The 14,275-nt window shown below is 44.3% G+C and overlaps 1 protein-coding gene across 1 annotated transcript in view; it reads right to left on the reverse strand.

The window, feature by feature from the left end:
• Positions 1-13,685, reverse strand: part of LOC121569816 (cadherin-10) — a 39,906-nt gene extending 26,221 nt beyond the window's left edge. Inside the window, exons 1-2 of the mRNA XM_041881036.1 lie at positions 13,465-13,685; positions 4,705-5,057 (exon numbers count right to left, since the gene is read on the reverse strand). Of these exons, the coding sequence (XP_041736970.1) occupies positions 4,705-4,920 (216 nt within the window). The 5' untranslated portion in view covers positions 4,921-5,057; positions 13,465-13,685. The remainder of the gene's footprint in view (positions 1-4,704; positions 5,058-13,464) is intronic.
• Positions 13,686-14,275: the final 590 nt, after the last annotated feature.

A 14,275-nucleotide genomic window follows, 5' to 3' on the forward strand; every position in this document is an offset into this window, starting at 1 on the left:
CTCCTGCTTTCCCTGTGGTATTAGGTATCCCTTGGCTAGCACTCCACAACCCCACCTTCTCATGGCCGCAGAGGGTTCTCACGGGGTGGTCGCGAGAGTGTCAGGGTAGGTGTCTAGGTGTTTCCGTTGGTGCAACCACCGTGGAAAGTCCAAACAGTACCTCCACCGTGCGCATTCCCCCTGAATACCTCGATCTGGCGCAAGCGTTCTCTAAAACGCAGGCTACTAAATTACCACCTCATCGGGTGGGGGATTGCACGATAAACCTCTGGGTAGACGCTGTACCTTGATTATCTACCACCGAACAGGGAGACGATAAGATTTAGTTATCCTCTCCCCCTCATTCCTTCAGTGATTGAATCAATGCATGGGGCGCGTTTCTTCACCAAATTAGATCTCAGGAGTGCGTACAACCTGGTGCGTATCCGAGAGGGAGATGAGTGGAAGACAGCATTCAGCACAACCACGGGGCATTATGAATACCTGGTGATGCCCTATGGTTTGATGAATGCTCCCTCCGTTTTCCAGTCCTTTGTGAACGAGGTGTTTCAGGACATGCTTGGTCACGGTGTAGTGGTCTACATCGATGACATCCTGGTGTATACCGCTACGCGCGCCGAGCATGTGTCCCTGGTTCGCAAGGTGCTGGCCCGACTGTTGGAAAATGGCCTTTATGCTAAGGCAGAGAAGTGTTTGTTTTTCCAGCAGTCCGTCTCCTTCCTCGGATACCGCATTTCCACCTCAGGTGTGGAGATGGACGGAGATCGCATTTCAGCCGTGCGTAATTGGCCGACTCCAACCACGGTTAAGGAGGTGCAGCACTTCCTTGGCTTTGCCAACTACTATCGGAGGTTATCCAGAGCTATTGGCTGTTGTCCGAGCCTTGACCGTGTGGAGGCATTGGCTCGAGGGGGCAAAACACCCTTTCCTCGTCTGGACAGACCACAATAACCTGGAGTACATACGGGCAGTGAGGAGGCAGAATCCTTGCCAGGCCAGGTGGGCCCTATTCTTCACCCGGTATGATTTCACTCTATCATACATCCCGGGTACGAAGAACGTGAAGGCAGACGCGCAGTCCCGGCTGTATGACACAGAGGAGAGGTCCAGCAACAACACTCCCATACTGCCGGCCTCTTGCATTGTAGTGCCGGTAGTATGGGCGATGGACGCGGATATAGATCAGGCATTACGCACGGATCCCTCTCCACCTCAGTGTCCAGATGGGCTGCAGTACGTGCCTGCTCTTATCTGTGATCGTCTGATCTACTGGGCACCCTCCTCTGGTCACCCAGGTATCAGCCGTACAGTGCGCTGCCTGACCGGAAAATACTGGTGGTCTACCTTGGCTAAGGACGTGAGGGTGTATGTCTCCTCCTGCTCATTGTGCGCCCAGAGTAAGGCACCTAGGCACCTCCCAGCTGGTAAGTTACAACCTTTACCAGTTCCACAACGACCATGGTCTCACCTAACTGTTGATTTTCTAACTGATCTTCCCCTCTCCCAAGGTGACACCACCATCCTGTTCGTTGTGGACCGCTTTTCTAATGCCTGCTGCCTCCTTCCTCTGCCCGGTCTCCCCACGGCTCTGCAAACTGCGGAGGCCCTGTTTTACACACATCTTCTGCCACTACGGGGTACCAGAGGATATAGTGTCTGACCGAGGTCCCCAGTTCACGTCCAAGGTCTGGAAGGCGTTCATGGAACATCTGGGGGTCTCGGTCAGCCTGTCCTCTGGGTTCCACCCCGAGAGTAATGGGCAGGTGGAACGGGTAAATCAGGACGTGGGTAGGTTCCTGCGGTCCTACTGCCAGGACCGGCCAGGGGAGTGGTCGGTGTTCTTGCCATGGGCAGAATATGCCCAGAACTCTCTCCGCCACTCCTCCACTAACCTAATGCCTTTCCAGTGTATTCTAGGTTACCAACTGGTTCTGGCACCGTTGCACCAGAGCCAGACCGAGGCTCCTGCGGTGGATGACTGGTTTCGGCACATGGAGGAGATGTGGGATGCTGCCCACGTTCACCTCCAACGCGCCGTGCATCGTCAGAAGGCCAATGCTGACCGTCACCGCAGTGAGGCCCCCGTCTTTTTACCGGGGGATCGCGTCTGGCTCTCGACCCGGAATCTGCCCCTCCGCCTGCCCTGCCGGAAGCTGAGCCCGCAGTTTGTGGTGCCGTTCAAAGTCCTGAGGAGAGTCAACGTGGTTACTTATAGATTATTACTTCCCCCTGATTACCGCATTAACACCTCGTTTCATGTGTCTCTCCTCAGGCCGGTGGTAGCTGGCCGCTCCAGGAGGCTGAGGTGCGGGAGGTCCCTTCACCTCCTCTGGACATCGAGGGGGGCCCCGGCGTACTCTGTTCGTTCCATCCCGGATTCGAGGCGTCGGGTGGGGGGCCTTCAGTACCTCGTGGAGTGGGAGGGTTACGGTCCGGAGGAACAGTGCTGGGTCCCGGTGAGGGATATTCTTGATCCCTCCGTGTTACGGGATTTCCACCGTCGCCATTTGGCTCGCCCTGCTCCGCGTCTTCCTCGTTGTACCCGAGGCCGGGGTTGGCGCACTGCTGGAGCCACGCGTCAAGGGGGGTGTACTGTCACGACTTCTGTCGAAGCTGCCTCCCCTCCTTGTTTGGGCAGGTTGCGGCGTTCGGCGTCACAGGCTTACTAGCTTCTGCCGATCCATTTATCATCACTTCATTTGTCTTGTCTTCAATCACACACACCTGGTCCTTATTCCTTCATTAGTCATGGTATAAGTGTTCCCTCTGCTTCCTTGTCTGTGTGGGTGACTGTTTATTGTGGAGGTTAGTGAAGCTCGGTGGAGCTCGTGTATTGTGTATCGACAGAAGTATTTTCCCATGTACCTTGTATTTTCCAGTGCGCCTGTTTTGTGCCTTGGAGTGTGTTTGACGCATTTATGCGTAAACCTGTATTTTGCGGATTAAAGCCTGTTATTCTATGATTTACCCTCCTGCGCCTGACTCCTTGAACACCACCTCATCACAAAAAATATGACAATTTAGACAGAGCTCCTGGGCCCACCCACCTTGCAGGTGCTGCGGGGCTTTCCACTACACCAGTGGAGAGGAGGAAGATACTGTAGCTGTGAGTGTGTTTAGGGAGGGGGTGGTGGATGGGGGACTTGATTGCATGTGAAATAAATAAGCCCTCCCACAGTACACTGTAAATGCCATAAAATTATCTTCATGAGAAAGACATGATGGCTTGGCGCTGGGCCTTTAAGTGCCAGTCCATCGGCCCAGTCTTTTCACCACTCCTCATCACAGACACCAACTCCAGAGTGATGCTGATGGAATTAGAGATAGTGATCACCACTAGCTTCAACAGTAAAAACAGCGTGTGTGGGCTTTGTTTTTTCACCCACTTTATTTATTGAGGCCTCATGACATTCTGACAGTTTAATTGTGAATGATATTGGACATCGGGTGAGTCAAGAGCCAGCGCATGTGATTGCTGTCATGCCAGGAAACTTGCCAGTGTACCAGCCAGAGACCATCAGAGTCAGGAAGTAAGCCAGAATTCAGCAGTAACTTACAACATCAGTGGAGGGCCTGTTTTGTTGCATTTTTACATTTACATTTGAGTCATTTAGCAGACGCTCTTATCCAGAGTGACTTACAGTTAGTGAGTGCATACATTTTTCATACTGGCCCCCCATGGGAATCGATCCCACAACCCTGGCGCTGGAAGCGCCATGCTCTACCATTGTCATTGGTCTGACTTGATTGATTCATTATTTTTCTCTCCATCACCCCCTTTCCCTTCTTCCCTCTTCTCTCCATCTTTGTCTTCTTGTTGTTCCCCTGTCTCCAACGCGTCAGGACGATGCTATCTGCCAAGCTGGTAGTCATATCCTCCTACATCAGACTGTACTCCACCCTGTACAGTGACACTTGTTTACTCCTGAGGATGAGGCAGGTGATGAAAGCCAGCTTCCTCTGAGAAAATTGGCTGTCGACAGTCACCTCGTTCCCCTCCCTCAGGATGATAACTGTAGCGTTGTCTCTAACACTGCGACTAGCTGTCTCTGTGTTAGCACTAACACTGGTGGCTTGACACGTCACTCCTTTGATCTAAAGTGGAGGGTTATAGCTCTGAGAAATATTTCAACTTTTATGTGTTCTTATCTGGTCCCTGACTGGCTAAAACAGGCCTCTGTCAGTTGAATAGCTGTATCATCATGATAGAGGAGGCTCTCAGGCCCTTGGCGATGTGAGGGACTGGGTCAGTGATTTTGTCTAGCCGTTATGTCCGCCCTCATGACTTGATTTGGTTAAGTTGTCTGTCGTATATGGAACATCTATTCCTCCTCTCTGTGTCATGTTACATCTCTAATTTGAGTGACTGATTATTAATTTTTTAACTCATTTATAACCAACTTTGTTGTTTTTGAATTGTGGTGTGAATGAGGGAAGGATGGCTGGAATTAGTTGCCTGTTGCTGGGATATAGGAGCCCATTCCCTTCACATATGATCATTGGCCTAACAAGCTAATACCTACATTAAGGGAGTTCTCATTTGGTGCACTCCTCTCTATTTATGTACACATTTTCAGAAACTATTGAAAGTTATGGCACGTCCAACAGGAACAGTCCTTTTGACTGAGTGTACTTCGACATAATCGATCATCTCAAGGCAGCATACAAAGAATGCCCCATAAAAACGGTGCACAAAACCCTTACCTTGCCAACATACTGGTTGTCATTCCCTGTGTACTCCTCCAGAAGAAAGAATTGATTCCACATCCATCCTCGTTTGGAGCGCTGGAGTATCCTTCCATCATCCTTCTCCGGCAATGTTCCCAAGAGATTCACAGTATTTCCAGGTGCCACAGGCAGGGCATTGATTGGCTGCAGGATGGAGAGCATCAGTAGACCCAGGAAGTGATTGGTTATCATGGTATCCAATCACACGGGGAAATAGTTCTGTATGTCTAATGAGTTATGGTAATGAGCTTCTGGTAGGATGCACGCTGGAATGAAATGTAACCAAATCAGGCATTGTAGTCCTCTTCCCTTTGATCCCTTATTGATCCCTGTGAAGAAGAAGAACATGGATGAATCAGAGAGATAACACAAGCAGGATATTGACTTCAGGCAGACATATTTGGTTTCAATATCCCCCCAAAGGTCATATCGTCTGAGTGTGTCTAATACAGATGTAGGATCTTAATTTGATCACCCATTGCAGGAGAACTTTCCTGCAATGCATGAAATAAAAAATGTGAGGTTTAAAAAGGCTTCTGAAGTTTGTAATTTCCACTTTGAAATTAAAGAACTCTCAAAAATGTACATTAATTATAATCCACATAATAAGTCACATTTGTTGCTGCAGGATAATTTTCCTGGTCTAGCAAATTGGCTCAAATTAAGATCTTACATCTGTATCAAGAGATAATATGCTTCAAAGCTGTTTAGTGTTGCCAGTGTTTTACATTGCTACTGTTTTATCTTCCTAGAGAAAAAACAAGGCAACAGTAAACATGTCGTCCCCCACGAATTATGTAGCGCCCCCCTCTTGGGCCAATTGAGATTGTGTGTCACTAACAAATTTCAGTTAATTACTATAGCTCCTGCCTTGGCCCAATCAGTGTAATTTTGTAAATTCCAGATCTCTATAGCAAGCCTCATCATTCACCCAAGCTTCATCAAAATCAGCCAGTGCTGTCTGAGATATCGCGTGACTAATGTTCGAACGGACGGACAAACGGAGACAGATCCACATGCCCCTCCCCTATTTCATAATGGGGGAGAATTATGAATTATATGGAATTTTAAACTTCCTTAAATGCGTTAATTGATTCTCTTGGGCTCTATTCAATCCATATCGCGGAAGTCCAGCGTTACAAAATGTAAGTTAGCTAAATTTAAAGGCAATGTTCCAGCGTTGGTGGAGACTGCATTCACGGTAAATGCTGCATATGTTGGCTAAATCTGAAATTACCTTTAATATTTCTATAGCGCAATCTGTAGTGCTTCAGCAATACAGACTGAATAGAGCTTTTAGTAAAGGAATTATAGTTCCAATCGGCATCTCAAACATTTTACCTAGGATTGGCTCTGGTAAGCTAGCTCAAACTTGCTGGCAGCCAAACTTGTAACACATTAGATCAATTTGATTTGTAGATTTCAATGGTAATAGAGTTATAGTAAGTAATACAGTCCAGTAAGTAATGCAGTCCAGAATAATATTAACCCGCAAGGCGTGCAGGTCAAATGATTTGCCATAAACATAAGCACCAACACTTGATAAATAGTGCATAAACAATTGTAAAGGATGAATTGCATAAATACATATTTGTGAAAATATATCCATGAAAATGTATAAAAACAAGAGTAATTTGTTTTTGGATAGATTCAAGGATATGTTTTGTATTATTCTACAAAGGCCTACTGCAACACACTGCTGAGCCTATTTTCGTTTCCCTTACAATAAAACATTACAATGTAATACATTGATCAATTGTTTTTTTAGATTTGATTAGAAATAGAGTAATATTAAGTAATACAGTCCAGTAACAGCTTCTTATTTATTTGTTGCTGCTGAAACAATAGGTATTGACAAAGTAAATTAAAATAGCGCCAACCTAGAATGAAATGGAAGGGAGCTAGCTAGCTTACTAGCTACTTAGCTAGCTAGCTAACTAAACCACCATTTTCCTAGCCTGCTTCATGTTCAGCTTAAGCTAGCCATCTTCCTGTGTATTGATAAATGGTGACTGACCACTGACAAAGCTGTATCTACTGGGCTTGCTGGCAGCCAAACCTTGGCTTCTAAACATAGCCATTGTATTATTGACTCCATGGCACGTGCTATGTAGACAGTGGGTTGTTTAGCAACAAAACCGATGTGTGCGCAACCGTGTAGCAAACAGGCTGGGTAGGCTTACACTCAAAGGAGTGTCGACAACATGTAAACTATATTTCCTCTCCAAATCTTTATTGAAAACATAAATACATTTCCCCAGTGAGCACGTGTTGTCTCTCAAATACATTGTTACAGTTGTCAAAACACCTCAAAACAAGACATGGTATCATAACAAGATACAATGAGCTGAAACGAGCCACCTACGATTCGCCACATGGCAGCTTCTTGTCATTGTTGTTAGCTATCTGACTGCCCAGAATCATAAAAAACACGGACCTCTGCCCCATCGACGCGCGCACATCGTTTTTGTGATGTTGTCAGCTAACCAGTCTATGGTACCTAGATGAAGGGGCCAGCCCACCAGGGCCAGCCTTGATAGGTTACTTGCGGATGCATGCATAATTTATGGGCTTTGGGAAGTTCATCCTAATAAATCTTGTCCTCCTTTTCTAAAAGAGCCCATTTAGTGTGAAGCTGGTGGAAAGGCCATAGTGCCAGCGCCATCCTGACAAGCATTCATTTTGTAACTCACGAGGGGCCTTGAACAAGCAAGGACCATATTTGATCATTTCTCTGCTTTTGTTCAACAATCAAAAAAATATATATAATGTCAATGAAGGCATTTGATTTGAATGAACAAAGGACCTTGTTTTTGTCTGTAACCAAATTGGTAAGGTTCCATTGATGAAACTGAAGCACCGCCACATGTAAATTAATATTATCCCATGAATGCAAATCAAATAATTCAGCTAATGAGATCCCAAAATGAAACATTATTCATTCCATCCAGTCTTAAAGAGCACTGTGGAATGTAATTCATGTCATTAAGGTTAATGTCTATACTGAATCAAAAAATTACTCTCATACAGGCAGGTTATGGCTTTTATCCAAATGTTAAAAGGTTAGGACAGTATCAGAGCGAGACAGTTGTGATTGGAAAAACTGGTATGGTCTCAGCTGTCATCCGAGGTCAAGCCTTCAAAATATAAAATGGAACTAGACCATTAAAGTTACTTTTGAGTCAGCAAGACCCGGTCTAGCGGTTTCCCAGATGTTTAACCTCGTTAAAGCACAAGAACATAAAACGATCCCTAATTTAATAAAAAGGTGCACTACATGAGGACAAAGTAATAATTTTCACAAAACATACAGTACGCTCAACAACATGTACTGTATGAACCAAGAAAATGTGATATCAACTGTGTGTGTCGCTCTCCCTACCACCCGATAGAAGATACAGAATGAAGCCATGACGATTGGGGGAAGTCGTGGGGTGCCAGTAAGCCATAAGCTGATGATGATGTGCAGTTATCACTTCACTACATGCCCAGGCTTTGCCATGAGTATGACAGGCGGCATGGCAGGCGCAGAATCCCGAAATCGGGAAACATTGACTGGCAATTAATCTGGTCTGATTCCTGTGATTGCATTTTCTAATTATCATTCAAGGCTGTCCTTGAGTTTTAATAGCATTCTGGATATTAATCTTTGATGCACCATGTCTATTAAGCATTAGGCCAGTGTGTCTTTTTAGAATTCCTCCAAACCCTCCATTAAAGGATGAGCTGAGCAGAGCGTACTGACTGGATTTCTTGGCCATATGCTATAGACTCCTCTCACTGAAGTATCTTGATTTGATTAGTCAATTAAATCCTGCAGTATTTTAAAAATGTTGTTTATGATTATTATTAGGTGGTAGGAAGCTTGAGAGGCTCGGCATGCAAACAGACAGAGATGCATGAAAGGACAAATCATTAAATGTGCTCTTAAAAGTTAAATCTTTGAGTAGAGCGTTTGGCAATTTATGGTTGTCCATTTTGGCAAAAGCTAGTGGAATAAACACTATTTCTATGAAGGCTTATATGGTTATCAACCATTTGTCTGTCCTTTGAGTATAACTTTTATGAACAATATCAGGAAATATTTAGAAACATACACAGTGTTGAAAAAGTTGGGAGTGTTTAGACATTTAACAATACACTGACAATTGCTCCCTAAGCCTCCCTTATAATGAAGTGTTTTTTATATATACAATGGGGGAAAAAAATGTATTTAGTCAGCCACCAATTGTGCAAGTTCTCCCACTTCAAAAGATGAGAGAGGCCTGTAATTTTCATCATAGGTACACGTCAACTATGACAGACAAATTGAAAAAAACAAATCAAGAAAATCTAATTGTAGGATTTTTTAGGAATTTATTTGCAAATTATGGTGGAAAATAAGTATTTGGTCACCTACAAAAAAGCAAGATTTCTGGCTCTCACAGACCTGTAACTTCTTCTTTAAGAGGCTCCTCTGTCCTCCACTCGTTACCTGTATTAATGGCACCTGTTTGAACTTGTTATCAGTATAAAAGACACCTGTCCACAACCTCAAACAGTCACACTCCAAACTCCACTATGGCCAAGACCAAAGAGCTGTCAAAGGACACCAGAAACAAAATTGTAGACCTGCACCAGGCTGGGAAGACTGAATCTGCAATAGGGAAGCAGCTTGGTTTGAAGAAATCAACTGTGGGAGCAATTATTAGGAAATGGAAGACATACAAGACCACTGATAATCTCCCTCGATCTGGGGCTCCACGCAAGATCTCACCCCGTGGGGTCAAAATGATCACAAGAACGGTGAGCAAAAACCCCAGAACCACACGGGGGGACCTAGTGAATGACCTGCAGAGAGCTGGGACCAAAGTAACAAAGCCTACCATCAGTAACACACTACGCCGCCAGGGACTCAAATCCTGCAGTGCCAGACGTGTCCCCCTGCTTAAGCCAGTACATGTCCAGGCCCGTCTGAAGTTTGCTAGAGTGCATTTAGATGATCCAGAAGAGGATTGGGAGAATGTCAAATGGTCAGATGAAACCAAAATATAACTTTTTGGTAAAAACTCAACTCGTTGTGTTTGGAGGACAAAGAATGCAGAGTTGCATCCAAAGATCACCATACCTACTGTGAAGCATGGGGGTGGAAACATCATGCTTTGGGGCTGTTTTTCTGCAAAGGGACCAGGACGACTGATCCGTGTAAAGGAAAGAATGAATGGGGCCATGTATCGTGAGATTTTGAGTGAATACCTCCTTCCATCAGCAAGGGCATTGAAGATGAAACGTGGCTGGGTCTTTCAGCATGACAATGATCCCAAACACACCGCCCGGGCAACGAAGGAGTGGCTTCGTAAGAAGCATTTCAAGTTCCTGGAGTGGCCAAGCCAGTCTCCAGATCTCAACCCCATAGAACATCTTTGGAGGGAGTTGAAAGTCTGTGTTGCCCAGCGACAGCCCCAAAACATCACTGCTCTAGAGGAGATCTGCATGGAGGAATGGGCCAAAATACCAGCAACAGTGTGTGAAAACCTTGTGAAGACTTACAGAAAACGTTTGACCTGTGTCATTGCCAACAAAGGGTATATAACAAAGTATTGAGAAACTTTTGTTATTGACCAAATACTTATTTTCCACCATAATTTGCAAATAAATTCATTAAAAATCCTACAATGTGATTTTCTGGAGAGAAAAAATCTCAATTTGTCTGTCTTAGTTGACGTTTACCTATGATGAACATTACAGGCCTCTCTCATCTTTTTAAGTGGGAGAACTTGCACAATTGGTGGCTGACTAAATACTTTTTTTCCCCCACTGTATATATATATTGGCCACTGATGCCAACATATTCTTCTGCAGTAATCAAACTTCAGTCACACACACACATCTTGCTCTGCAATCAGCAAACTCACTGAAGGGCACTAAAATGATATCTTACAGACCACCAGTGATCCACGTCCCACAGTTTGAGAATGTCTTGTTTATGCCATTACATTCTACAAAAGAAATATGACCAAATACATCCTGGGCTATATTTGGTTTATGTGATGTCCCTGTGGATAGACCTATCTTAGCAAGAAGGAGCGATGGTTTGAATACATATTTGCCAAAAACAGATTGTGGTGCTTCTTTTAGCAAAACGGTGCACTTGAGGTGAAGGCAGTTGTGGTGCATTGAGGTCAAGGACTATAAATGCCTGTTTTGTGATTGACAGATTGAGTGGCTGTAGCTACTGATTGCACACTGACAGACTGCACAATTGACAGACCACCACAGAGCCTAAGTGCTACTACAGTAGGGGCGGTGATGCAGCTGTGAAAAAGCAGCAGACCTGAAGAAAGTGTCCACTTGGTGGAGCCCTAGACCTTTCCAAGATCGCTAGCATCACGACTGCTGGCTGAAGTCTCTGGCAAGGCTTGACAGCCCTTTACAGAACCTGCCGCAATTTTGAAATGCTGTCTTCACTTTGTAACTTGAAAACTGGTCAAAAGGGGGTCGACTTCTAAAATATGTGAGGCCATGAACAGACAACATCCTTCCAATTGCATAAATCATCACTTAGAGTTAGTTGTGTAATTTTGATGCATATGGGATACAAACTGAGGGGAAAGCTTACAATTTCATTCACAATTTATTTTGCAGTCCATGTCAATTCATTGATCATATTTTGTGTTATGTGTTTTGGATGAGCCCCACTACACAAAATTAACTTTGTTGCCTGATCCAAGCATTTTATAACACTGACAACCCTTCTGATCCAAATGTCATTTTCTTCCTGATTTTCTATATAAATCCAACAGGTTCATTTAGAGATCGGTCTGTCATGTTTCAATTTGAGTCTGTTGAAAGCTTTGGTTGAGTGTTTGCAAGAGAGATAGAGAACCATGCAGTGTATGTGTAGGAGGGATACATGGTTTTGCTATTATTCATTCCAATGCTGAAAGGCCATTACATATCTGACAGTAATTCATGGGAAATGTTAGTGGTTAATGTGTGTTAAACAATAATGGCATTACCCAAATGACCCAGTGCAAACTGCACCCTTATAAATCACCTGTGTGACTATAAAGCTGTCTCTATCAAGCCCCATAGCACACAATAGCGGATAGGGAGAGAAAGAAAGACAAGGAGAGAGAGAAAAAGGAGAGAGAGAAAGAGACAGAGGGATGGAGAGAGAGATAGAGACAGAGACATGGGGATGGAGAGCGAGAGAGGGACAGAGACATGGGGATGGAGAGAGAGAGAGGGACAGTGACATGGGGATGGATAGAGAGAGAGGGACAGAGCGATGAGTTCTGTGCCTTAGGGTATATACAATATAAGCATCCTAACATACTTGTTGCCCCTCTTATTGCAGTGATTAAAACCCCATGATGAACCCTTTCACCCTTCCATGCATCTGAGCTGAGATAGGAGCAGTAGTAAAGTGCCTCACCATCAAACCTGCTCACACTTAATTACAGGTAAGGTTTTGCAATCCCTACCACACACACGGACACACACACACACACACACACACACACACACACACACACACACACACAAATCACTCTTGTAGCTGACATAAAAGCCTGAATATCAATTAGCTTATAGGAGGAGCATGAGTCCGTTCATGAAACATCTAATCAGAGTGATACCCTGGAGGAATCTGTAAATCTGTCGTATGAGCTAGCACAATGCTAGTCCTATTTTGTTTAGGAAAACTCTCTAAATGTACAGGTAACTGCCAAAATAAATTAAACTTGAGTAAATGAGGGATACATATAATTATAAGTATATTGAAAGTAGGTGCTTTCACACAGGAGTGGTTCCAGAGTTAATTAAGCAATTAACATCTCATCATGCTTAGGGTCATGTATAAAAATGCCCAGTTGCCCATTATTTTGGCTACCATGGTTAGAAGAAGAGATCTCAAGAGGGGTCTCAAAGGAGCATTGGGGTTTAAAGTGCGTGCGTGCGTGCATGCAGTCAGTCAGTCAGTCACCAGATCTCAACCCAATTGAACCCTTATGGGAGATTCTGGAGCGCCGCCTGAGACAGTGTTTTCCATGACAAAAACACCAAATGATTTGAAAAATGGGGGTCGCGTACCTCCAATAGAGTTCCAGAAACTTCCAGAATCTATGCCAAGGTGAGAAGCATTGAAGCTGTTCTGGCGGCTTGTGGTTGCCCAACGCCCTATTAAGACACTTTATGTTGGTGTTTCCTTTATTTTGGCAGTTACCTGTATGTAGCTACTGCCCTTCACATCTGTAATTCCGCTGCACGAGCACTGTGCCAGTCCTATTTTGTTGTTATGAAAAGTCTCTGAATTAATATAGTTACTGCCCTTCCCATTTGTAAATCTGTAGCATGAGCACTGTGCCCATCCTATTTTGTTTAAGAAAGTATCTGAATGCATTTACAGATGTAGGATCTTAATTTGATAGGAAATATAAAACCTGTAGTGTATTTGAGGTTTCAAAAGGCTTTAAAGTTTGACATTTCTGTTACCAAAAATGTATCAACCCATGTATCAACCCCAACAAAAATTTCCATTATTTATCATCCAAATAATAATTCACATTTCCAGTTGCTGCAGGATTATTTGCCTGCTGTAGCAAACTGTCTTAAATTAATATCTAGCACTTTTTATTTTGAAGTTTCCTAAGGCTGCAGTGGTTTTACAGAGATGGACAGGAGAGTTGACACCAGAGATTTGATATAAAAAATCCAGCAAAACAGAGAATAGAAAACTAAAAAACAGAACCTTACCTTTGTTATTTACAGCTTAATAGTATTGTCCATCTGTGTTTCTGAGTGTCATGGTTCTGTGTCCCCACTCCTCACGTAGTAGTGCTTAGTGGTGGCGCTTATTCTATATCCTCTCGGCTGCACTTACATCCAAGACTGAACAGTGCTGCGAGCGCTAGTGTGTGTGTTAGTGTATGTGTGAGCCTACTGCCTGCTTCCTCTGTCTCTCTCCATGCTCTTCTCCCTCTACCTCCCTCTCTTTCTCCACCTCCTGCCTCTCACTTTTGATCTTCTTCCCCCACCCTCTTTCTTTCTAACCTCTCTCCTCCTGCCTCTCTCTATTTTTTTATTTCCCTCTCTCCTTCTCTTTGTCCCTCTATCTGCCTCTCTCTCTGCCTCTCTCTCTCTCTCTGCCTCTCTCTCTCTCTGCCTCTCTCTCTCTCTCTCTCTCTCTCTCTCTCTCTCTCTCTCTCTCTCTCTCTCTCTCTCTCTCTCTCTCTCTCTCTCTCTCTCGCTGCACCACTTCTCGCTGTAGATGTCAGGGAGGCTGAAGCAAAGGGGACTGCTTCTGATTGGCTGCCATTCTCAAGTTTGGGATAAAGAAAGAGAGGGCAAGGGAGAGAAAAAAAAGAGAAAGAAAGAAAAGGAAGCAGAGAGGAAAAGGATAAGGGGGAAAAGCAAGTGCCCTTACTTACAGTGAGCAGCAGCAGTTGACTAAAGCAGCAGTGGAATTGAGGACGGGGAGGTAAAGTCTATACCTTTCGGTGGTCCACTATTGAATATATTCATACATGGCAACATAGAGAGTCAAAACATTTATCAAAAGGAAGTT

This window comes from Coregonus clupeaformis, chromosome 7 (genome assembly GCF_020615455.1).
Source record: "Coregonus clupeaformis isolate EN_2021a chromosome 7, ASM2061545v1, whole genome shotgun sequence".
NCBI classification, from domain to species: Eukaryota; Metazoa; Chordata; class Actinopteri; order Salmoniformes; family Salmonidae; genus Coregonus; species Coregonus clupeaformis.